Source organism: Mirounga angustirostris, unplaced genomic scaffold (genome assembly GCF_029215605.1).
Source record: "Mirounga angustirostris isolate CCGP_5_RB_7025 unplaced genomic scaffold, mMirAng1.0.hap1 SCAF_9, whole genome shotgun sequence".
NCBI lineage: Eukaryota > Metazoa > Chordata > Mammalia > Carnivora > Phocidae > Mirounga > Mirounga angustirostris.
This window is the reverse complement of record NW_026991717.1, coordinates 62,955,286-62,978,714: the sequence shown is the minus strand read 5'-3', so window position 1 is coordinate 62,978,714 and position 23,429 is coordinate 62,955,286. Positions and strand designations below refer to the sequence as shown.

Here is a 23,429-nt window from a genome sequence, read left to right as displayed (position 1 = left end):
TTTGAGCTGCTTCCAATACAAAAGCATTCAAGTGAGCACTCCCAACCAGTCTTCCTTCCACATGAGGTCCTGGCCCGGGACTCCCTGAAGGCAAGCTGGATTCCTCACTTTACCCTGGGTTTCCAGTCTCCCCATCTCAAATCTGCACACCCCTGCCACTAGTAGTTGTTGACGTTGCTCACAGGGCCTTAGGCAAAGCCCAGATTAGCAAGGGCTAGAGGTTTGGCTGCAAGTGATGTTTTGCACAGAGTTCTGAGACTCAAGGGAAAAGGGCCCAAAGTGGGGAGACTTAACCCTAGACAGCTGCCCTCCCCCACGCCAGATGTGCCCTTGACTCAGGACCCTTCTGGAACTAGCCAAGCACTTGGTGACCAAGAGGGCCCTTTTGGGGGTTCCTGGTCCTATGATATGTGGTCCCAGACCGGATAACATGTCGGCTTTTTATGAATGTGGCTTATCACATAAATAGGTTTTCTGTCGTTGAACCATCCTGGGACGAACCTGAGTTAAACAAAAAAACTGTAACATGCTGTTGGATTCAATTTATTAGTTTTGTTTAGGATCTTCACTTTTGTTCATAAGTGAGATTGGTTCAAATTTTCTTTTTCTTGTACTATTCTTACCTGGTTTAAGAATCAAAGTCATACTTGCTTCATAAAATGAATTTGCCTGCTTTCTTCCCTCTTTCCCCTTTTTCAATTATTTAACAGCAGAATGATATTTGTAATGGGCTTTGGATCTTATAAAAACACACCCCCAGAGTCTGCCTGCTCGGCAGGAGATTTGGCACAGACAAGAAGACAGACACCTCTTTTCCTTGTTTATAGTCTGTGTTGGCTTATTTCTGGCACTTTTATTGTTTCTGGGACTGCTTTGCTGGGAGCTAGCCATATCCCTGAGGAAGTAGGGATGAGAGGTGAGGGGAAGCCCTGGGCTGGGGGAAGGGAGCCCTGAATGGGGCAGGGGGGCAGCACCCACTGCAGCCGCCTATGCTTCCCGGGGCCAGGTGCCCATGAAGCCCCTCACTGGAGCTCAGCCCAACTCTCCCCATGCAGGCACCATGTTCCGAAAGAAAAAGAAGAAACGCCCTGAGATCTCGGCCCCACAGAACTTCCAGCACCGTGTCCACACCTCCTTCGACCCCAAAGAAGGCAAGTTTGTGGGCCTCCCACCACAATGGCAGAACATCCTGGACACACTGCGGCGACCCAAGCCCGTGGTGGACCCTTCTCGCATTACGAGGGTGCAGCTCCAGCCCATGAAGGTAAGGTGGGCGGCGAGGATGGTCGGGCTGAGTTTAGTCCTTCCCACTCCACAGATGACCGTGCCTGGCAAGACCACAAAGGCACCTCATTACCAGCTATCAATCAGCTGGCTGTTTTCATTGCCCACTCATGAGTCTCACCCAGGGTAAAGACTCCATTTCCAGGGAGGAGGAGCCTGGGGAGCCCCTCTCTGCAGGCTGGTAGGGTTGCCAGATTTAGCGAATAAAATTACAGGATGCCCAGTAAAATCTGAATTTCAGGTAACAACATGTAATCTTTTCGTATTAAGTGTGTCCCATGCAATATTTGGACCCGCAGCCCCCGTGGGGCTGGGGCTCCCAGACCAGGGGGATTTTGTTGTGTGGGTCAAGAAGGGCAAGAGGGGTTGGAGTCAGGGCCCTGTCAGAATATGCGGAGGAGAACCCTTCACTGGTTGCTACCTCCTCGGGGTGCTCTGTACATGTCCCATAAGGCCACAGATAGAGCTAGAGAATGACCCCACCCCCTGCCCCCAAGCTCAGCTGCCCATACCATTTGAGGGGCTTACCCCCTGTCTGCCCTGCCGGACTGCGAGCCCCATGACAATAGGCTTTCTCCTTGTATCTCTGCCCCCCGCGTGGGCCTGACCTGCTGTGGGCCCCAGTGAGTGGCTGAAAAATTAAGATGACACAGCAAGCGAGGTCCTTAGGGGTGCCTCCCCATGAGCCCCGTGGAGGCTCCCTGCGGTGAACAACAGGTTGCTCGCTCACACTCTTCTCCCTCCCCTACAGACCGTGGTGCGGGGCAGCTCGGTGCCCATGGATGGCTACATCTCAGGGCTGCTCAACGACATCCAGAAGTTGTCGGTCATCAGCTCCAACACCCTGCGTGGCCGCAGCCCCACCAGCCGGCGGCGGGCACAGTCCCTGGGGCTGCTGGGGGACGAGCACTGGGCCACGGACCCGGACATGTACCTGCAGAGCCCCCAGTCTGAGCGCACCGACCCCCATGGCCTCTACCTCACCTGCAACGGGGGCACACCAGCAGGCCGCAGGCAGATGCCGTGGCCAGAGCCACAGAGCCCAAGGGTCCTCCCCAATGGGCTGGCCACCAAGGCACAGTCGCTAGGCCCCACGGAGTTCCAGGGCGCCACGCAGCGCTGCCTGCAGCTGGGCACCTGCCTGCAGAGCTCCCTACCCGGCGCCTCGCCCCCCGCAGCCTCCAGTAGGCGCGGGACCAAGGCTGCCAGGCACGGTTCCGAGGAGGCCCGGCCACAGTCCTGCCTGGTGGGCTCGGCAACAGGCAGGCCGGGCGGGGAGGGCAGCCCCAGCCCTAAGACCCAGGAGAGCAGCCTCAAGCGCAGGCTGTTCCGAAGCATGTTCCTGTCTACTCCTGCCACGGCCCCTGCAAGTGGCAGCAAGCCGGGCCCTCCCTCCCAGAGCAAGGTAGGTGGGGCTGGGGCCACCCTTTGGGCCACTCTCAGCAGGGCAGGGAGCCTGGCCTTCCCCACTTACAGGGTCAGGCTAGGGAGAGCGTAAGGGAACAGAATGATCGAGAGCCTCTGCTGAGGATTCTACCCTGAACCAGATGAGCTCTGCTCTTCCAGAGGCTTAGCACGGGTGAGTCAGAGGTTGCCGGCCAGCTCATTTTCTGGGGGGCCTCAGAGGGGCTTTCGGTACACCCCAATTTACATTCCTGCCCTCTGCGGTGTGTCTAGGTGGACCACAACTGGGAGGCAATCACCTTTAGCCATAAGCCCAGACCTTCCCCTGCCCCCGGAGCCCAGCGGCCCCCAGCCGGGCCCCAGCAGAGATAGGTGTTCCAGCGCTGGGCAGGGTCAGGGGCTCGGCCTCCCTCTTCTAAGAGCTTCTTTCCACCTCCGCCCCTCGCTTGCCCCAGTGCTCTCCCGAAGTCGAGCAGAGGCTCCCTGGACTGCTTCTCCCTCAGGAGTCAGAGATGTTCATGTGAACCCCCTCCCCAGTGAGGAGGATTCTTCCCTTCCTACCCTGACCCCGCCTTTTTTTTTTTTTTTTAAGATTTATTTATTTATTTGAGAGAGAGAGTGCAAGTGCAGGGCGGGGCGGAGGGAGAGAGAAATTTTAGCAGACTCCTAGCTGAGCTTAGAGCCCGATGCAGGGCTCGATCCCACGACCCCGAGATCATGACCTGAGCCGAAACCAAGAGTCCGATGCTTAACCGATTGAGCCCCCCAGGCGCCCCCCATCCCCTTTTCTTGAGTGGTTGTTTGGTTTACCATTTCTGTAATGATTTGTTCTGCGGTTTGTGTGCCATGTGAAAAGCTGGAGGATTGAGTTAGCCTAGGCCTGGGAGCAGCAGGAAAGCCAACTTTTGGCATGCCTCGAATGCACAGATTTTTCTTGTGAAATAGGAAACAGCGAAGGGGCATTTCTTGGCAGGCAGAGGAGAATGTTCTTGCTTCTTCCATGCCCTATGATGTCCTGTCCATGGTGACAGCACCATCCTTTCTCATTTGGCAGATGAGAAGGTGGGCTCAGAGAGGGTCGGACGAGCCCCAGGTGGTGTCTCCCAGCCCCACACCGACGACCAGGTGTGGAGACTGAGTCAAGGAAGGCAGCAGTGAGGGGGCCCTCCGGGCTCGTGCCTCTTACTCCCCAAGGCTTTCTGATCATGGCATCTCTAGCTCCTTTGTGAGGGGCGGGCAGAAGTGAGCTTACCCGCTGCAGCGCAAGGGTGGGAAGTCAGACGTAAGAAACAACTGGTGACAGTGACCCGAGTGACAGAGCTCCCCTCCCCCGGAAGGCTTTCAGAGCAAGCCTGGCGTCTCCCTGGTGGTGGCAGTACATAAGCGTGCTCCAGCCAGCACTTGGGTGCAGAGTTTGGGGAGTGGCCTGGACCCTCAACCTTTCTAAGTCACTGCCAGCCCAAGGCACCCAGAGAAGGTCCTGGGCTTTGTACACTCGCTGGGATGAAGGATGCAGGCTGGGCTCCCCCGTGGAGTGGGGGGTAGAGGGCCGAACAAGTGAGATGTGGCATGGTGTGTCTGTGAGCTAGGAGGTCTCTGGAAGGCTGTGCTCCCAGAGAGACACTTCCTTGAAAAGGCAGGTGGGAGCAGGCCAGTGCACACTGCCCAGGAGGTGAGAACTGGAACTTGATTGCTTGCTGGCCTCCTGGGAGTCCTGTGGCGGGGCTTCAGGGGAGAAAGGGCGTGTCAACATGACCTGCATGTTTCTGAGCTCCTGACAGCTCCCCACAGTGGGGAACAGGCTGTCCAGCCAGCCTCGGTCGGCCTGCCCATCCTGCATGTTACCAAGGATCTACCATAGACCACTGCAGCAGGGTGTGTCGTGGAAGCAGGGGGTCGTCGTCTGGGGCTGGGAGACACCACAGTTCCAAACCCAGGGCAGTGGCTTTCTTCCCAGCACCTGGGGCATACGTTTCTAGAGAAATACTTCCAAGCCAGGCCTCTAAAAGGCAGGGCTGAGACTTCCTCCGAGCTGCTCTGGGCCAGGGCTCCTCAACCCCTGCCCTATTGACATTTGGATCTAATAATCCTTGGTCGTAGGGGCTGTCCTGTGCACTATAGGATATTTAAGAGCATCTCTGGCCTCTACCCACTAGATGCTGGTAGCCCCTCTCAGCTGGGACAACCAGAAGTCCCCCCAGACATTGCCAAATGTCCTTCGGGGGGATAAAATCAGCCCCAGCTGAGAACCACTGTGTCCAGCTTCCTACTCCTCACAGCCCCAGGAACCCACCAGACCAAAGCAGCAGTCCGCCTCTGCCCCTCGGCATGCCCCAGGGCCTGTCAGGACCCTCACAGCAGCAACTGCAGCAGCTGTCCATGCACTGGGGCCCTAGGAGGTCAAGCCACCAACCGCCACAGCGGGCCAGAAGAGGCTACAAAACAGTGTGCGACTCTGGGGCTTTGTACTCAGCCCCAGGAAGCTTGGCCTGTAGTCACTCACTTTGGCTAAACAGCAAAAGACTTCGAGCCCTGACTGGGGGCAGGGAGGCCAACGCACTGTAAGACCGGAACTGGGGGCGTTTAGAAGTGGTTCCACTTAGAGGCAGAAAGGCTAAATCAGAAGACCTCAACAATCAGCAAACCTTGGTTAAACACCTACTGTGTACCCGTACTCTGTTATATGCCAAGGACCTCCAATAGGACCACAGCTTAGGGGTGAGGGGTCAGGCTGACCAGGCCTGAAGTCAGCCTTCCTCCTTCTCTGGGCAAGTTACTTAACCTCTCTGAGCCCATTTCCTGATCGACAAATACAGATAATAATAGCACCCGTGGAATGATAAAACAACCCGAAGGTCATGAGAATTAGATGAGATTATGCATTTAAGGCCCTTGTTAGAGTGGTACACCCTCAATAAATGGCTTTATTATTTTTAAAATATTAGGACATGGCCTTTGCCTCTGAGGCACTTAGATTACAGCCCCCCAAGCCCACGGCTGGAGAGCCTGGCCCTGTCGCCATGGCCCAGGAAGGGGAGATGAGGCATCATTGTAACTGCATGCCCGGCTCTTCCGGTGGCTTCCCGCCCACGAAGACGTCTCAGTCACACAAGGAACTCCAGAGCCCGTAACAACTAATTCCATCTTTTGTCCCCCTTTCTCTTTCTTGGCATGGCTTAAGAGATTTCCTCTGGCCTTTTCTTGTGGTGACATTAAGTAAAAGCTCCCTTCTTGTGGAGACCGGCAACAAGGCCAACAAAGGGACGCTGGGGACCAGAACCTGCTGAGGTGAAGACGGGGCCCAGCCCGACTACCTCGCATCCCATGTCCTAGGCCACACTGGAGCTGGGCTCTCGGCTGGATCCCTGCCCTTTGCCGCTTCCATGCATCCACCCACCCACCCACCCATCGCACCCTTGGCCCCTGAGTTCAGCAACCACCTGTAGCAGTATCCCCACAGGGCCTCGACAGCGGAGGAGAAGTGAATCCCCTCCTTGGCCCCTCGGCGTGGCCTGTCCTCACCTGCCCCACCCCCGCCGCCCAAGCCAACTCAACCAGAGAGCAGAGACAGCCTGTGTAGGGGGCCGAGAGGCCAGCAGGTGAAGGGAATCATTTTACAGCCTGCCTTCGACATCCAGGTGGAGAGAGGTCAAGGGCTGATTAGAGCAACCTCAAGAGCAGCTCTAGATGCTTCTAGGTCCCCAAATTCTGTCCAGCCTGACCCAGATGCTCAGAGAGCATGTTTTCTGTGAGCTGCGCCTCGCAGGCCAGCAGGCAACCTTTTCTCAGGGCCTTGGGGGCTGCCTCGGTGACCGCGTGAGGAAGTGAGCTGTGTAGGGTGCTGTCCTGTGAAGCCTCTGCTCCCAGGACATGGCCTCCCAGCCTCAGGAGTGGCCATGCTCCCTGTACCCCCAGTCCCCAGTCCTCCCACAGCCTCCCTGAGGCCATGGAATCACAGAGCCCGTTTGTCCAAAGCTGCTCCCAGTGTGGTCCACGGTTCTCTGGCATCAGAGCCCAGGGGCCTCATTAAAATGCAGAGTCACTGCTCTAGGGACTTACTGAAGCAGGAATCTGCATGTTATCCAGCTCCCCAGATCACCGTGCACTGATAGATGAGACGGGCTCAGAGAGGGTGAGCGGCCTGAGCTTCATCACTGGTCAGAGCCTGAGCAGTACTGGAATCTAGGTCATGACCCCCACTCCAGAGGTCCCCCTGCTCCACTGCACAGAGTGGGGAAACGTGGGTGAGGGGCAGGTGCTGGTGAAGACGTGGGCGGGTCTCTTTACTGTCCAGATGTGCTCACCAGGCAGGATGGAGTCATCCCGGCAGTGCTAGGAGGCTCTCCTGGCTCCTTCACTGTGAAGGCTGAGCCCAAGCCAGGCATAGCCTGCCAGAAGCTGGTGCACACTTTGGGGTGTGCAGGCAGGGTGGGGGTGGCAGAGTCTGCCACAGCTCGGCTCTCTGCTGGCAGGCGCACTCACATACATGCTCCCCTCTAGGCAAGATCAGGCACTGCCTAAGGTGGGGTGGGCACCCTGAAGCCTGGGGAGAGGGTGCTGAAGAGGTTGACAAGGCTCTGGGGTGTCCCTGGGGTGTCCTCTGCTGAGCCTGGTAGGGTCCAAGGACCAGACTTGGGGTCCCTCAGCCCAAGCTGAGCACTTGAGGAGAGTTCTTGGAGGTCAATGCAGTTCTGGGGATCTGGACCAGGACCCACTGGGCAACTAGACAACTGCCATATGATGGGTTCCGAGATGTTCTGGAAAGTTCTCTGCAGCCCCTGAAGTGTCCCTCGTTAGGTTACTTATGGCCCTTTCCAGGTGCCCCTTTTAAAATCATATAATCCCTGGGAAGAGTCATGTTGCACATCGCCAGCTCTTGGAGAGAACCCAAGGAGGGGACCCTTTCCTGCCAGGCTGGCAGGAGGGCTTGGGCCCTGAAAGGCAAGGAGCCTCAGAGGCTTCAGGGCTGGGCCTTGGGCTCACTGAGGCCCAGTCTGCCACTCAGTTTCACCTTCCTTTCTTCTCCACCAGAGGCCATAAAGATAGCTCCCCTCCCCACCTTCCCTTCCGTGTGGGGGTCATCAGCCAGGAGTCATGCTCGGGAGCAAGTACAGAGGCTACTGAGGGGAGCCCCTAGGAAACCTCCCTACCCCTGGCCCCAGGGCTTCAGTTAGGCTGGACCTACCCTCCTAATTCCAGATCTCTCTGGCACCAGATCCCTAGCCCAGGAGACATACCTGCAAACCCCCCAGAGGGTAACACGGTCTCTGGTCCTCTGCTGGGAACATACTCTCACAGCATAGACACACAGACTCCCTGCTGTCAGGCACGAGTGGGGCTATCAGATAGGAGGATAGGTCCAGCCTAACCCAAGCCCTGTGCTGGGAAGCAGTCCCAGCTGCCCCGCTGTCCACCCCCGCCACCCCACTGCCCGGGGCCTCTTCTGCCCACGTGGGCCCTTGGGTGGGAGTGCCCCGGGAATGAAGAATGCCTCTGACCCAGATTCCCCGACCAAAGCCCGGCAGTACAGAGGGAAGACGGCCTCTCAGTGGCCTCCCGGGGGTCTGGCTGTCAATTACCCAGGAAGAAATACCCAGCAGAGGACACCCCAGGGACTCTGCTTTCTTCAGCTTTCCAGGAGCGGCAGAGCAGATGTAAAGAGCTGCTGTTCGGACTGCTCACCTGGGAAAACGCTGGGGGCTGGGTTCCCGAGCAGGAACTTTGGCTTCGGCTCCATTTGACAGTCCTTGCCCACAGCACCTCCCCTATCTGGTCCGATGCCCTGTCAGACCTGCCCCTGTCCAGAGGTCACCCCCTGCTGCTGGGAAGGTCGCTGTAAACGCTGCCACAGCCAAAGCCGCTTCTGTTTCTCTTTCCCTCCCTGCAGCCTAACTCCTCTTTCCGACCACCGCAGAAAGACCCCCCACCAAGCCTGGTGGCCAAGGCCCAGTCCTTGCCCTCGGACCAGCCCATGGGGACCTTCAGCCCTCTGACCACCTCGGATACCAGCAGCCCCCAGAGGTCCCTCCGCACAGCGCCCGCTGCCGGCCCACCCCCAGGCCGGTCCTCCCCCGCGGGCTCCCCACGCACCAGGCAAACCCAGATCAGCACCAGCAACCTGTACCTGCCCCAGGACTCCGCGGTGGCCAAGGGCGCCCTGGCTGGCGAGGACACAGGTGTTGTGACACATGAGCAATTCAAGGCTGCACTCAGGATGGTGGTGGACCAGGGTGACCCCCGGATGCTGCTGGACAGCTACGTGAAGATCGGCGAGGGCTCCACGGGCATCGTCTGTCTGGCCCGGGAGAAGCACTCAGGCCGCCAGGTGGCCGTCAAGATGATGGACCTCAGGAAGCAGCAGCGCAGGGAGCTGCTCTTTAATGAGGTGGGAAGAGAGGGTGGGACGTGGTGGGGCGCTTAGGATGAACATCTGGGAGCAGGGCCGTGGGGACTGGGCCTGGCACTCAGGCACCCCCGTCTGCCCCCCAGGTGGTGATCATGCGAGACTACCAGCACCTCAACGTGGTGGAGATGTACAAGAGCTACCTGGTGGGCGAGGAGCTGTGGGTGCTTATGGAGTTCCTGCAGGGCGGGGCCCTCACGGACATCGTCTCCCAAGTCAGGTGGGCAACTGGGGGCCTGGGCTCTGAGAGCTGGCTGCCCCCACCATTGTCCCGGCAGGGGGACTGGGCAGTCTCAGGCCAGGAAAACTTGGGGTGCCTGTCACATCACTGTGAGCCACCCCCTGTCCATTTGGGTTAACAGACCCAGGAGGGTTCAGGGCAGTGGGGTGGGGTCTCCAGCCTAGGTCCAGGCCCATTTCCACCAAGGCTCTGGCGTGACTGGACCCCCACACGTATTGCCCAGGAGCTGTGGGGCCCAGTCCCAGGGGCACCTAATCTGCCTAGCCCGGCTGCCCTGCAGTCCTGCCAAAGCTCACGTTTTCTTCTGTCTGCGGCCTGGCCTTCCCTGTCCAGGCTGAACGAGGAGCAGATCGCCACTGTGTGCGAGGCCGTGCTGCAGGCCCTGGCTTACCTGCATGCCCAGGGTGTCATCCACCGGGACATCAAGAGTGACTCCATCCTCCTGACCCTCGATGGCAGGGTAGGGCCCTCCCCAGCCTGGCGCACCTGTGCCCCTCCCCCTGTGTCTGTGCTCCCAGCTCAGCTCCTGCCCTAGTTCACCACTCCCTGTCCCCCCCACCCCCATCTCAACCACAGGTGAAACTCTCGGACTTCGGATTCTGTGCTCAGATCAGCAAAGATGTCCCTAAGAGGAAGTCCCTGGTAGGAACCCCCTACTGGATGGCTCCCGAAGTGATCTCTAGGTCTCTGTATGCGACTGAGGTAACCGGTCCTTCCATGCCCCCGTCCTCCCAGAAGTTCCTGTTGGGAACAAACAGCTCATGTGGCCCCTGTAGAGACACCCCTTCCCCAAATAGACCTGGTTTTCGGATTCCCACATAGTCAATACCCTACCCCACTTCCCATTGCGCCCCCCCACCGCCTGCTCCTACCCGCTCTTGGATGGGTCTGCCCTTGCTTGTGGCTTTGCTGCCACAAACTCTTCCCCGAAATGCTCCTCATGCAGCTTGTGGGCAGGGTGGGGTATGGCCAGGCTTCCCCACATCTGATGGCTATTCTCCGAGAATGGCTGACAGCTCTGTCCCTACAGTCAGTGGGCACTCCTGCAGGAAGTAACTGGCCACAGGGCAGGTGGCCAGGAAGGAGGCCAACTCACCAATGACAGCTGGGACTAGCTGCTCCTGTCCCCCTGCAACACCCTGCTACCAAGGGGCCCTACTCTGGCCAGTGGCGTCAAGGACATTCTCTTCCTACAGGTGGATATCTGGTCCCTGGGCATCATGGTGATTGAGATGGTGGACGGGGAGCCACCCTACTTCAGTGACTCCCCAGTGCAGGCCATGAAGAGGCTCCGGGACAGCCCCCCACCCAGGCTGAAAAACTCTCACAAGGTCAGTCAGTGCTCAGGGTGGACCCTGATGACCACATTCTTCCTGAGGCTGAGGGGACCAGAGCCTGGGCTTCCAGACCCACAATCTCCCTTCCACAGAAGCCAGAGGCTCCCAGAAAAGGCTCCGCCTTCTCCACACAAAACCTGCCGCAAACCCCTGTGGGCACTCAGACAAGTTTCCACCGGCAGGCAATTGACAGGAGCCTGAGAGAAGGGAAAGTAAGGCTGCCAGGAAACCCTGATGTCCTGGGGAGGAATCTAGAGAAACTAACTGAGCAGGAGCCCCTCCACTCCCTCTGTCAGGGGAGCCGTACCATGGCACGGTGTTCCAGTCTAGCTCAGCAAATTGGCTTGTCCTCCATCAGTGCACATCCTGACCACATCTGAGCCACAGGTTTTCCCTTAAAACCAGTGTGTGTGTGTGTGTGTGTGTGCGCGCGCGCGCGCGTGCACATTTAACCCTTTTCTGCCAAATCCACCCAAACCCACAGGTCTTACCAGTGGACAGCCCCTGCTGGTGGCCAGCTCAGCACAGGGTGGCAAATGGCACTGCCATCTGGTGGCCAGAGCGAGAAATGTCCCAGAGGGTTGAAACGCAGTCCCTAAATGATAAAATACTTCTGGGGCCCCAACACAGCTGGATAGGACAGTCAGGAAGCACCTTCCCAGACAACTGGTCCTTGGAGCCTGCACTGCCAGCCCCAGGACTAACACACAGGGGAGATTTCCAATTGGCTAATTCCCCAGAGGAGGTAGCCTTCTGCAACAGCCCAAGACTTAGCCTTATCCCAAGATACTGGCTCAAAATGAACCAAGACAAGCCCTTGACTTAAACTCCAAGGCTTAGAGCATTAAAGAAATATTCCTTGTCAGGTTTCACTTTGCTCTTTTCTATTTTTCAAGACACTTCATCCCTGGCCTCTTTTTTGATCTTCACTGAAGACAGGGCAAGCACATTTTATCATTAGCCCACTGGGCAGATAAGAAAACTGAGGTCTAGAGAAAATTGCAACTTGTCGAAGATCAGGGATAGACCTAGGACTGGATCACTAATACCAATCCCATGCCCCTTCCACAGAGCCACAGAGCCTGAAGGCTGAGAGCCTCCAGCAGCAGGGTGGGGAATGGGCTGTGTATTTGCAGCCGGGCTCCCCAGCAGCAGCCCCTAGAGGTGAGCTAGCCACTTCTCCTGGACTGATGCCAAGTTTCTTTACTTACCTGATAATCTGAAGAGTCCTGAGCCTGGGAGCTGCCAGGAAGTAAGAAACAAGAGAATTCAAGACCTTCAAAAGATGGTGGGGCCAGGCAGACGAGTCACCCCAAAGTGACTGCTTGCAGTGGCTTCCACTCAGTGCTGCCCTGTCTCCACAGGTCTCCCCAGTGCTTCAAGATTTCCTGGAACGGATGCTGGTGCGGGACCCCCAGGAGAGAGCCACGGCTCAGGAGCTCCTGGACCACCCTTTCCTGCTGCAGACGGGGCTGCCCGAGTGCCTGGTGCCCCTGATCCAGCTCTACCGCAAGCAGACCTCCACCTGCTGAGCCCACCCCAGAGCGCACCTGCCACCTCTGCCCACAGGCGGGGGACACTGGGCAGCCAGCCTGCCGGCAGGGCCTGCCTGCCTCGTTCTCTCAGTATTCTCTCCAAAGATTGAATGTGAAACCCCACCCACACCCTCCTGCCCTTCAGCCCACTGGGCCAGGCCGGACCTGCCCCTTGGTCTCTCTCCCTCCCAAGAGAGTCCCCAGTTGCCTTTGGGATGATGGAGACCCCTTCTACAGGATGACCCTTCGTTATTTGCACAGGGATATTTCTAAGAAACGTGGAGACCAGCACTCCTGGCCACTGTGGCCAACCCAGCAGAAAAAGCTGGTGTTTTTTAAAGGTAGTTGTGCAGTAGCATCCCAGGCCACCCAAGAGGGCAGACTGCCTGTCTTCACCAGGATACTTGCTGTTCTCAGCTCCAGCTCTAAACCCTGGGGTCTCAAGAGGGCCACAGGGAAGGTTTCTACTGCCTGAAGCTGTCTTCCTCCCTCGTGTCTGACTTCCCGAAGGTACAGTCCGACCTGCACCTGCTTCCCAACCCACCTGCACTGACATCACTCTCCCTGCACAGCCTCCCCTGAAGTGTGAACAGCCTGCTCGCAGGCCAGGGAAGGAGGAGGAGCGTTTTTTCTGGGAGAAAGAGAAAGAATGGAGTTAGTGGTAAACGTGGTCTCACTTTACAGGATGGAGAGAACATCGTGTGTGCGTGTGTGTGTGTGTGCGTGCGCGCGTGTGTGTGTGTAAGTGGCAGACGGTCACTCCGACAGCCTGGCTCCCTTCAGGTCACCCACAGCCAGCAATAAGGCTTCTCCATCCTTTCTGCCACTAAGTTCTACTCTGAAGGGACCTGCTTTCTTGGCCTGGCTTCCCACCTCCCAAGGCTCTTGTCTCTACCTGACCAGCAAAGAGATCTGCGTTGAGTCTAGTGCATCCTAGGGGTTTGGCAGATTTCTGAGTTTCGCCTATATTGTGGAGTCTCAGAGCCAGAGACAGGAATGGTGAGGGAACAGACTTTGTTTTACCTGTGAGCTTCATCTCAATAACCAGGTCATCAAGGACCCGTTCTTTCAAAATTTTGGTCTTGGGGGAAGGTGAACCATCTCCTGGGGTCCCATCCTGTCAAGAAAATGGGCACCCCCTTTGTGCAAACCTGTCGGCCCTAGCTGCCTCTCCAGACACCTGTCTCCTTGTCCCCCTTTTCTCCTCACCTTCAGGGATGTTGTGAGTCAGGGAATCCAGGGAAGAACTCCAGGTGTCAGGACCCTATCTAGATAATATTTTTAGATTCCTCTGCTCCCTAGTGGCCTGCTTTGGGGCCAAAAATAAATTGCAAGGACTTTTTTAAGGGTCAGAGTTTTAAAAACAAAAGCATCTTCCCTAGAAACTTTTGTGAATTGTTTGCACTTGTGCCTGTTTTAAATTAAACTAAGTGTTCAAAACCTCTGGGCTCTTGTCTCTGAGAATGGAGCCAGGCTGTCTTCAAGCCCGACACCCTGCAGTGGGTGTCTGGTGTGCCCTCCCCCTGAACATGAGCTCCCCAGCAGTCACTCAAGTCCACCGAAAACCCAGCTCCCTGGTGGCATGTGGGCCCGTGAGGGCAGATAAGGAGAGAAACAGGAAGTGAAAGGCCCTCGGGGCTGAAAGAGCTGAGAAAGAGACAGAGCTCTCCTTCCCAGGGGAGCAGAACCCAGCCAGGAAAGCCCGGGCCATGTGCTGTGCTTGCTGGCACACAGGGGCTCTGGTGGCAGCCACCGGGGCTGATGACCACTTTCTGCATCAGTGTCTCTCGTATCCCTTTTGCTTCTCACTCCAAGGCAAGTCAGAGGCGCCCTCCCCATGCTGTCCATAGGAAGTGGCCGGAGGCTGCTTCCAGGGAGAAAGCAGTCTCTGTTTCGGTTCTCAGAACTGAGGGGTTATGAAGGAGCAGTGCAGTGGCTGGAAAGCAAGAGACCTTGGTCCTAGTCCTGTGGGGAGGGGAGGTGGATGGAATTCTCTTTCAACTTCTAGCTCTGACTCTGATTCCAGCACTGCCTTCCCGAGAGCTCATCCTGCCCCCCAGCCCAGGGCTCACGGAAACCTCTCAACCAGCATCCAGGAGTCGTGCAGACCTTCTCCTGCTCCCCGCAGCAGTCCCACCCAGACAGCTGCCCTAGGCGGAGGGTCCTAGTCCCACCAACTCAGTCCGAAGCAGTCCCCGAGTCCTGCCTTCAGGACGCAGCCACAGTGCCCAGTGGGACAGGCAGGGATGGAGGCTGATGGAAGGTGGACGCTTTGCGGGAAGCAAGCACACCCTTCTGCAGCTCCAAAGGGAGCCCAGAATCAGGAGCCGCTGGTAAGGCAAAGAGAGGCCAGGTCTTGCAACTGAATAATACTGGATTTATTAACTATTCTTCTGAGTTCTAATAGTCCTTCCACCACACAGTGTCATTCCAAAAGCGTGTGTGTACATCATTTAGCCTCCCACACAGACTAGTTCTGAGCTTGATGTTAGGGTACCGAGATCCAGTGGCCTGGGTGATTCTTCACAACGATGAAAGCAACAAGAGTTGGAAAAGAAAACTGTTTAGAAAAGTCTCTTCTAAAGTGGAGTGAGCTCGAGAGGACCCCAGCCTCAAAGCCCTGGGGCTGACAATGACAAGGAAGTGCAGGAGGGCGAAATATGGTGACATACAGAGAAATTCTGCACAAAGCTGGGCCCGGTAAGAAATCTGCAAGAATGGCAAGTCAGTCAAACACAATTCAGTGCAGACAGGAAAGATCTGTTGTGGTTTAAGAAACATTGCTTTCAACCACCAAGCCCTTGGCAACTCGGTGGAGAGGAGCCCTCACAGCTGTTTACTCAATAAGGAGGGCCCCGGGGTGAAAATGAACCAGAAAGCCACAGGTCAGCGACATTTGAAAGATGACAGCACCTTCTGCCTACTGTTCAACCCAGACCTTATGGTGTTCTGAAGAAGCCAAATACTTGTATCCTTACGCCATTAAAAAATTCTGTGAAAATTAAACACAGAAAGGGAATAAGTGAGCAAGCAGGGGTCAGAAAAAAAGTTTGTACGTGGGATGTCCAATTATCCCCCATCCCACCCCAGATCCTCTCCCTCTGGCTTTTCAGGTGCTTCTGTATTGTTCCACCACCCAGACAGTGGGACTGAGGAGAGGCAGGTGTGTGGGGAGAAAGGAGTACGGGGAGGGCAAACCCCCCCCAAAGAAAACAAATCTCATCAGAAGAAAACAGTGCAGCTTCAGAAATTATAAACAAGGAGTTGGAGACTCCTGTTTTTCAGAACAGAGCAGGAGCTCTCTGGACATGGGAGCCTTAACTTGGAAGATCTTGGGGTCCTTAGTGAAGAAGGGTCTCGTCTCCTGCTACTCCAAATCCGACTTTTGTTTTGTTTTGTTTTGTTTTTTGCTTATTATTCCTCACTTCACTGCTGGGAAATGACTTCAAGTATCCGGATTTAACATACGACAAGAGGAAGAGGATTCCATGGGTAAATGCACACGGAGAAGTACATTGCGGTGATCCCAAGTAAAACCAAAAAGTCTAAAACTCCGAGCCAGGGCACCGCGAGGAAAGCTCAGCGCTGCCACCAGGGGGCACCAGAGATCACGTCCAGTGCCGGGGGGGCGGGGGGGGGGGAGAGGGCGCGGCCTTGCCGACCGTAGAGGGGTGGAAGGATTGGGGAGGTGTCTGACACCTACACCAGGCCCGCTCACCTCCAGAACCAGTTTCTCAGCACAGATCATTCTCGCTCTGGGAAGTTCCCTTAGAGTTACTGGTGAGAAACCTTACGTTCTGCAAAGGCATATAGATCGACGTCTTGAAAAGACCCCACCTCAGACGGGTGAGGCGCCGCACGCTCAACCTTGGGGGTTCATAAAGAGCCCCCCAAGCGCCAACGATCCCGCGGGTTGGACGCAGATACCTGTGCTAGCGCTTCCGCAGGGTCCTGGGGCACGCGATCGCCAGACCCGCTAGAACTCGCTCCCCCCCCACCCACCCCCGACACACACGCACGCACACTTCTTAGGTCCGCACAAAGAGGAGGGCAGGGAGGGAGGGGAAGAGGAAGGACCAGGCCGGGAAAGGGCATTTAACCACCTCCCCGCGGTTGCCTCTGATTCACTAATCTGCCCAGTAATGAAGCTGGGCCGGACCTGTGTCCCACGCGCCAGGGCAGAGGCAGGGGTCCTTGGTCTCGACCTCCAGCATCCATCATCTGCCCTGCCCTCCATTAACGGCCCGCGAGAAGCAGGAGCCCTTTAACAGCCCCCTTCCAGCTCTCGCAGGAGTTTGATGTAATTTAAACCCGGACCTGCGGCTCGTGTGGGCTTCCCGACTCCCGCGCGCCGCCGTTTAACGTGGCAAACACTTCAGTCAATTATCCCCCTCGCAGAGCTTCTATTTAAAGAGACATTGTCAGGTTCTTAAGCCTCGGATCAGACCCGCTGCTTTCTGCTTCATATACAAAGACTCAAAACACGAATTCTTTGAGGATTGGAAGAAATACAATTAAACCAAGCCTTCGCAACCATTCCACCCTGCCGGAGCACCCACGTGGGGGACGGGGGAGCTGGGAGGTGGTGGGGGCGGGGAAGTGCCAGTCCTTTCCATTTCAGGCTCTAAGAGTGAGAGGAAATAAGGCTGGGCCCTGAGGGGCGAGACCTCAAAGATAAAACAAATGCAGCTGAGCTGAAGCTGGGCTCAGGTGCTGGGAGCTGGGCTCAGTAGGCGTTGCTGTAGAGCAATGACCCCACATCATCAGTGAAGTTGAAAACTGGGTCTGCGGAGCTGAAATTACCCAGAAGCTATTTCAGGGGACAAGTAGCCTTCAGTACCAGGGCCTCTGCCCCCCCCCCTAAATATGCTCTCATCTTCTTGAGGCAGGAGTTTCTCCCCAGAAAAACTTAACCTCCAGATTCCTTCCTAATCAGCCCTCCTGTCCGGAAGGGCTCAAAGGCTGGTCTCCTTGCTCTCCTTCTCCAACACTTAACAAGAAGGGAGACTTCGGTGGCGTGGAACATTGCTGGCCACATCACTAGGCAGAGGGGGGAGCCTAGGTCTTTTTTCTACAAGTCAACTCTTCTGCTGTCTGGCTGCCAAGGTATGGGAAACTGGTAAGGAGGAGGTGACCCAGCAGGAGTCGGCAAGACTCAGAACTGAGCCTTAGGGCTCAGAGTAGGGGGTCCATCTTCCTGGCTGAAAGGCTATAGCCTATAGAACCATTCTTCTACTCCTCCCCTCCAGGACAGGAAAGGTAGGCTATAGGGACAGTGGGAGACCTAGGCAGGAAATACCAACAAGCACAAAAAAAGAAGAAATAAAATAGGGGTTCTTTTCAGAAGAGGATTGGTAGGGGTCTGGCCTGGGCAGTGGGGACAGGTTCTGGGATCACAGGCCAGGAAACTGCCGGGAAAGTGAGGGACCTGGAAAAAAGAAATCCCAGTGGAGGAGAGACATAAGAGGAGGGGACGCAGGGCTCAACCTCGACGCTATTTACCGCTGAGCGTGCAGCACCACGGCCTCCGTGCCCTCCTGCCAAGGTTGAGGCCCAGGCACCGAGGGGTGCAGAGCGTTGGCCTCTAACTCCGCGCCGCTCTCGGGCCCTGATGCCTCCCCGACCAGGCTGGGGATGTCTGGAGCGGTGGAGCGTCGACGCAAACCCAAACGGCCAGAGCCGGGGCCGCCCTCCGGGTGGGGGCTAAGGCCAATGGGGGCTTGCACTAAGGTCGGAGGCGCTCCCTCCAGCACCTCCTGCGAACGCCACCGCCCGGTCCCTGAAGACTGGGGCGAGTGTGGTAGAGCCATCAGGGCTCCCGCCCGCAGCCGAGCCGCTTCCTCCTCGGTTACAGCACCCAGCGCCAGGCTCATGCTTCGGCCCAGCTCGGGCCTCTCGCTGCCCTGTGCTCGGTGCCGGCCCGAGGCCTTGCCCCCTGACCCAGCTTCGCCGCCGTGACCGTGGCCGCCGGCCGCTCGCGCAAAGCGCGCCAGGAGAGGCCGAGGTAAGCGGCGGGGGCTGGGTCGTCGGCGCTCCGGGCTGGGCGCGGGAGCCGGACGGCCAGGGGGGCTGTCGGAGTTGGAGCCCCGGGCCGCGGCGGCGGCGGCCGCGCGGCCCCAGGGCCCGGTGAGGGCTTGCACGCAGGTCCCGTGGCCGCGGGCGGCTGCCAGCTGCAGCGCCGTGAGACCCGCTCGGTTGGTGCGGTCGAGGCGCAGGCCGAGGCGGCGGAAAGAGCGCACCAGGAACTCGAGCACCGCCCCATGGCCGCACGCCGCCGCCCACATCACTGGGCTGTTGCCCGCCGAGTCGGCCGCCTCGGGGTCGCCGCTGAACTGCACCAACAGCTGCACCGCGTCCAGGTGGCCGCGCTCGCACGCCAGGCTGAGTGCCGTGCGGCCGCGCTCGTCCCGCAGGTTCACGGCCGCACCCTGCTCCAGCAGGAGCCGCACGAAGCGCGCGCGCAGCGCGGGGTCCGGCAGCCCCACCGCCACCATGAGCGGCGTGCGGCCCTGCTCCGCGCGGCAGTCGATGATGCTGCGGTCCAGCGCATCCAGTACAAAGCGGGCCAGGTGCACTTTACCCGCCTGCATGGCCTCCAGAAAGGTGCGCGTACCCGCTCGGGGGCACAGGTCCTTGGGCTTGAGCATGGCCCTGGCCGCCGCTCCCAGGCGGCCCAGCAGCTCCGCACGGGGGCGCCCCTGTTCCCGCGCCCCGCCGGGCTCTGGGCCCCGCTGGTGCTCTGGTGTGGCTCCCTCCGCGCGTGGGCGGCTGCAGCCGAGGGTCCTGACGTTCCCACTCTTGTGCCCCAGCGGCTCCCGTTTCCCCGCGGCTCCTGGGCCGCACGCCTGGTGTCTCGCAGCTCCTTCCCTGGGCTTCCCGCCTGGAGGTGTAGATTGCTCGCTACTCTGGGCTCCGCGCCTGGCCCGCCACGAGACTACGGGAGCAAAAGCTCGGCCCCCTCCTGTCTGTCCCGCTGTTTCCCCGCGTGTCCGGTGCCCCTCCGTCCCTTGTGGCTTGGTGCCGCGCCACTCACCCGCACCCGGGGCAGCCCCCGCTCCCCTGATGAGACGGTGGCGCCCGCCGAGCGCGCCTGCCTCCAGCCCTGGCGGGGCGCGCCGCTCCTCAAGCTGCTGGCGCCGCTCCTCCGCCTCCTCCCCGCTCGCGGGGGCCGGGCCACACCGGGGCGCCTGCTCCTTACTTGGGGGGCTCAGCGGCGCGGGAGCCGCCGCCCGCCTGCGTATCTGGCTTTATAGCCTCGGGGGTCTCCATGGCAATGGCTGCCCTGGAAGCGGGCTGAGCCGTCAGGGCAGGAATGCGCCCGGCGGGAGAGGCCGCCCCTGACCCCCACCCCTTCGTGGGCCACGAAGTCGGGGAGCGGCTCCTCCTCCGCGCTCCCCTGGGGCTGCCGCGGCGGTGGGGGGGCGGGGGCGGCGGCTGCTCGCTGGGGGGCCACATGCACCAGGCCAGGCCAATCCCAAAGTCACAGTCGTCTCTTCTCGTCTCCCCGCCCTCCGCCCCTACCGGAGTCGGTGCCCTCGGCTCCTTAGAAACTTAGGACCCCGGGCCCGTCGGAGAAGACGGAGGCCTGCCCCCAGCGGTCCAGCTGGAAGGAAACGGGACCCCACGAGGGCAGAACTGGACCATAAGCGAGCTGGGAGGCGGCGGCGAAAGGCGAACGGGGAGTAATTGGCGGGGGCTGGGGGGGGGTACCTGCTCTGTGCGCGGGGTGGGGGGCGCTTATTCTGGCTGAGAACTGCCACTCGAAGTGTAGCGAATCACGCACTCACATACAATTGTTCCTCCCGCACACGCTCACTCGGAGCGGGGGTGGGGGGGGAGACTGCGCCCTCCAATCTCCGACGTCTCCAACCCCGACCACGCGCCCGAGCTCCAGCTCCCGGCGGCTGACAGGCAGGCGGAGCGGAGACGCGGCGGCCAGGGCGGGCGCCTGGGGATTCGAGAACGCGGCAGCCGCGTTAACAACTCCCCCGCGCCGCCTCCCCGCCTCCTCGGGGCCGGCCGCCACCCCGGAAAATGTGAGAGAGCTCCGCAAGGCTCCCCTACGGTCCTCGTCTCCCTCCGAAGCACAAGCCCACCCCCGGACCACCGGGCTCTGATTTTGACTGCTAGCTGACCCCTTTGGAAGGAAAGGAGAAAAGAGCGGGAGTCACTAGGGTGTGGAAAACCTGCGGCATCCCCTGTCCCTCCTGAGGTGGGGGACGGTGGTGCTCAGGCCTCGGTTGAGGAGAGTCAGGGCTCCTCAGAGCCGCCGGGGTGGGGGGGGGAGGGGAAGGGTAAGTGTCTCGGGGTGGAATGAAGATTTGTGAAGTGTAAAGAAGTGAATCAGTTATCAACTACAGAATTTACTGAGACTTTTCATGAGCCAGGCATTGTGTTCCCAGCTGTAGGAAATACCGCAGCAGAAGCTCAGTTCTGGATAGAAGAGACCTTCCCCCTCAAGCAGGAAGACAAGACCAGGACAAAAAAGTAGAGGCTATCAGCTGAGCGCTGAATACATCTGTGAAATACAAACAAAACCAAGACAGTGCTTAGAGGAAAAGGTAGAGTTGGGTGTGGAGGGGCTCCCAGGTAGTCTGAAGGTAGGACTCCGCAGGTGGTCTTCAAGGATGTGGGGGATCTGGCTGCGTGGAAATAAGGAAGACATTCCAGACAGGGTTACTGAGGCAAGGACATGGAAGCAAGAAAAACATCTCTAGGGGACAGTACTGAGGGCTGCTTTACCAAGTACCTTCCTATGGAAGATAGGAAATGAGGGGAATAATAAAGCTGCCCTGAGCCTGGGCAGAGCCATGATTAGATGCAGCAGGAGCCCGTCTGGGGAAAGGTTCTGGGCAAGAAGAGGATTTGCCTCTGGGAAGGAGACAGTGGGCCCAGATGGGTGAGTGGCAAAGTGCACACAGAGCCCTGCACTCCAGGCTTCTTGCCTTTCTCCAGCTCCTAGACTTCAGGGATGGCCACCTGGCATCCTGGGCCCAGCCACAGAGCAGGGGCTCCCACTTCCTCCATTCAGAGGGGGGGTGCAGGTGATGTATGCCTGTATATACTGTCAAGCCCCCATTCCCTTTATCTTTTTGCATTCTCTAATCCCCCTGCTCTGCCAACTTTCTCTCATGGTACCACACAAAGGGCACAGCATTTGACCCCAGAGTTAAGTCCCAGCTTGAAGGCCTTTACCAGAGTGCGGCTCCAGGCCTGCGTGGTCTCGTGTGCAAAGCGAAGCCCACAATGCTAGCTCTGCCTGCTTCAGGCAACGTCAAGCTAGGCAGTGTCAGGGAAAGAGCCGCAGTTATTCAGAGTGCAGAAAGTCCCATCACACCCTCAATGTGGGGGCCCCACCTGGGGTGTCACCTGGGGGTGGAGCACAGACTCTCCAACCCCAGCAAGGAGGCAGGGAAGCGCTCCCTCTACTCAGCAGAAGAAAGGCTTTCCTTCCCTTCGTGACTCAATCTCCCTTTTCCGCAGCATGAGGGAAATTGCTTTCTTCCCTTCTTTCTGTTTCCAGAGTCAGGGAAGGAGGTAACCCTGGAATCTGTGTGCGGCAGGCAGGCCAGCCTGACAAGCGGGTGGGGACACAGAGCAGGTAGAAGAGAGAAGCAGTGTGAGCATGCAATGGGCGCCTGCTTGGTCCTAAAGAACCACGGCCCCTCCTCCGTGAGCTTCCCCGAGCCAACTCTGCCTCGAGGTGGCTGGAGACCATTCCAGGGAAGCGGGGGAGCGGGAGCAGGTCCCTGTCAGGGCCTCACCCTGGCTTGGCCCAGAGCGCCGAGCTGGCCACTCTTTAGAAGCAGCAGCCAGTGCATTTGCTCCACCTGCCACCACCAACCCGGCCAGGCCTGTGGCAGGGTGGGGGGATGGTGCCAGGTCTCAGGCCCTGGAGCCTTTGCTCTGACTTTTCCGTAGGCTCAGTACGTTCTGAACAGAAAAGAAATAGCAAAACTGAAAAAAAGCTGCGTGTGTGCTGAAGAGCACGGAGGCCCCTACAGCCGGAATTAGAAGCTGTCGCTTAGGGAGCCGAAGGCTGACAGGAGATGGAGCTGAGGCAGGGAGCAGGCAGGCGCTCGGCACTCCCCTCCCCCTCCTCCCCTCCACCTGCTGAGCCTCTCCCCTTGCAGGCCCCAGGCTGGCAAAAGGGCTTCCTCCTCCCAGAGGCGCTAGCTAGGCTCGGGTCTGCAGTCTGTCATTCTGTCTGTGGCTGGCCCCCCTCCCGGACCCCCTTCTTTCCTCCTCAAGTGTCACCAGCCCCCTCAGCCTGTCACGTTGCACCGGCTCAGCAGGGTTGGGCCTGGTGGCACATGGCTGGGAGATCCAGAGAGCTAGGGGGGGTGGGGGGTGCAGGGGGTGGGGTGAGTCAGCAGGGGACTCTGGTATCTGAGTCAGCAATGGGACTGAGAAGGGGGTAGGGACCCTTCCCTTAATGTAAAAGGGAGGCACAATGACTGGACAGGGAACTTTGTCCCAGCCCCACAGATACACAGCAGGAATTCACCTACCCTGGGCCCAGAGGGAGGGCATTAACTCCTCCCCTGCACATCCCCTGCAGCCAGAAGTGAACTCACCTCCAGGGCCCAAAGACTAGGGCATTTTCCCAGGAGGCACCTCGCCCTTTTTCCAGAGGACAGAAAGCAGGGAGGTGGGTATCTGGGCCTGGCCCCCTGGGAAGCCCCCAACCTGCTACGCAGAGGCCTCTCTAAGAGGCAGGACTGCATCTCCTAGCCCATTCCTGGGCTTCCCAGTTCCACGCTGGGGGCCCAGAGACTCTGCCTGGCTTGGCTGAGAGGCTAGGGGAAGGCAGTTTCTCCTTCCCCCTCAGCAGTCGCTAGCAAAAACTAGGGACTCCCCAGTGGGCTCTCTTTGATACTGGCTCTGGCTTATGCCCACGTGCCTGGGTCAGTGAATTCCTCTGGCCTGGGCCCTCATCCCTGCATGGCTCTTCCCCTGGGTTGGCAGGGAGATGGGACAGTTGAGTGCCCAGCAGGAGAGCTAAAGACAGGGCACGGCTCCAGGGTGCAAGTGTCCACCGTCGGCTGTATCCAGTGTGTATGCAAGCTGGACGTGTCAGTGACAGGCCTTACTGAAGGCACAGGTGCTCAGAGCTAATGGCATTTGTTATAACTCTCTGATAAGAAAACAACCTCTTCCCAGAATCAGTCCCCCGCTTGGCCTCTCCCAAGCCAGTGCCTGTTCCCATCTGGGATTTGGGACCA

The 23,429-nt window shown here is 58.5% G+C and overlaps 2 protein-coding genes across 2 annotated transcripts; one reads left to right on the top strand and one right to left on the bottom strand.

The window, feature by feature from the left end:
* The first annotated feature begins 922 nt into the window (after positions 1-922).
* Positions 923-13,536, top strand: PAK6 (p21 (RAC1) activated kinase 6). Its single transcript, XM_045901917.2, has 8 exons — positions 923-1,264; positions 2,036-2,689; positions 8,576-9,073; positions 9,178-9,311; positions 9,666-9,792; positions 9,909-10,034; positions 10,529-10,663; positions 12,034-13,536. The coding sequence occupies exons 1-8, from the start codon at positions 1,013-1,015 to the stop codon at positions 12,199-12,201; spliced, it is 2,094 nt and encodes a 697-aa protein (XP_045757873.1). The 5' UTR covers positions 923-1,012; the 3' UTR covers positions 12,202-13,536.
* Positions 13,537-16,438: 2,902 nt separating this feature from the next.
* On the bottom strand, positions 16,439-19,117 carry ANKRD63 (ankyrin repeat domain 63). The gene has a single exon (XM_045901916.2). The coding sequence runs from the start codon at positions 18,849-18,851 to the stop codon at positions 17,703-17,705; it is 1,149 nt and encodes a 382-aa protein (XP_045757872.1). The 5' UTR covers positions 18,852-19,117; the 3' UTR covers positions 16,439-17,702.
* Positions 19,118-23,429: the final 4,312 nt, after the last annotated feature.

What these genes read in the sequence shown, in the direction of transcription:
- ANKRD63 (XM_045901916.2), bottom strand. Translation starts at nt 18,851, where the DNA reads ATGCTCAAGCCCAAGGACCTGTGCCCCCGAGCGGGTACGCGCACCTTT.
- PAK6 (XM_045901917.2), top strand. Translation starts at nt 1,013, where the DNA reads ATGAAGCCCCTCACTGGAGCTCAGCCCAACTCTCCCCATGCAGGCACC. An exon ending in GCCCTCCCTCCCAGAGCAAG is followed by an intron (nt 2,690 to 8,575) that starts GTAGGTGGGGCT and finishes CCCTCCCTGCAG; the next exon opens with CCTAACTCCTCTTTCCGACC. An exon ending in GGTCTCTGTATGCGACTGAG is followed by an intron (nt 10,035 to 10,528) that starts GTAACCGGTCCT and finishes CTCTTCCTACAG; the next exon opens with GTGGATATCTGGTCCCTGGG.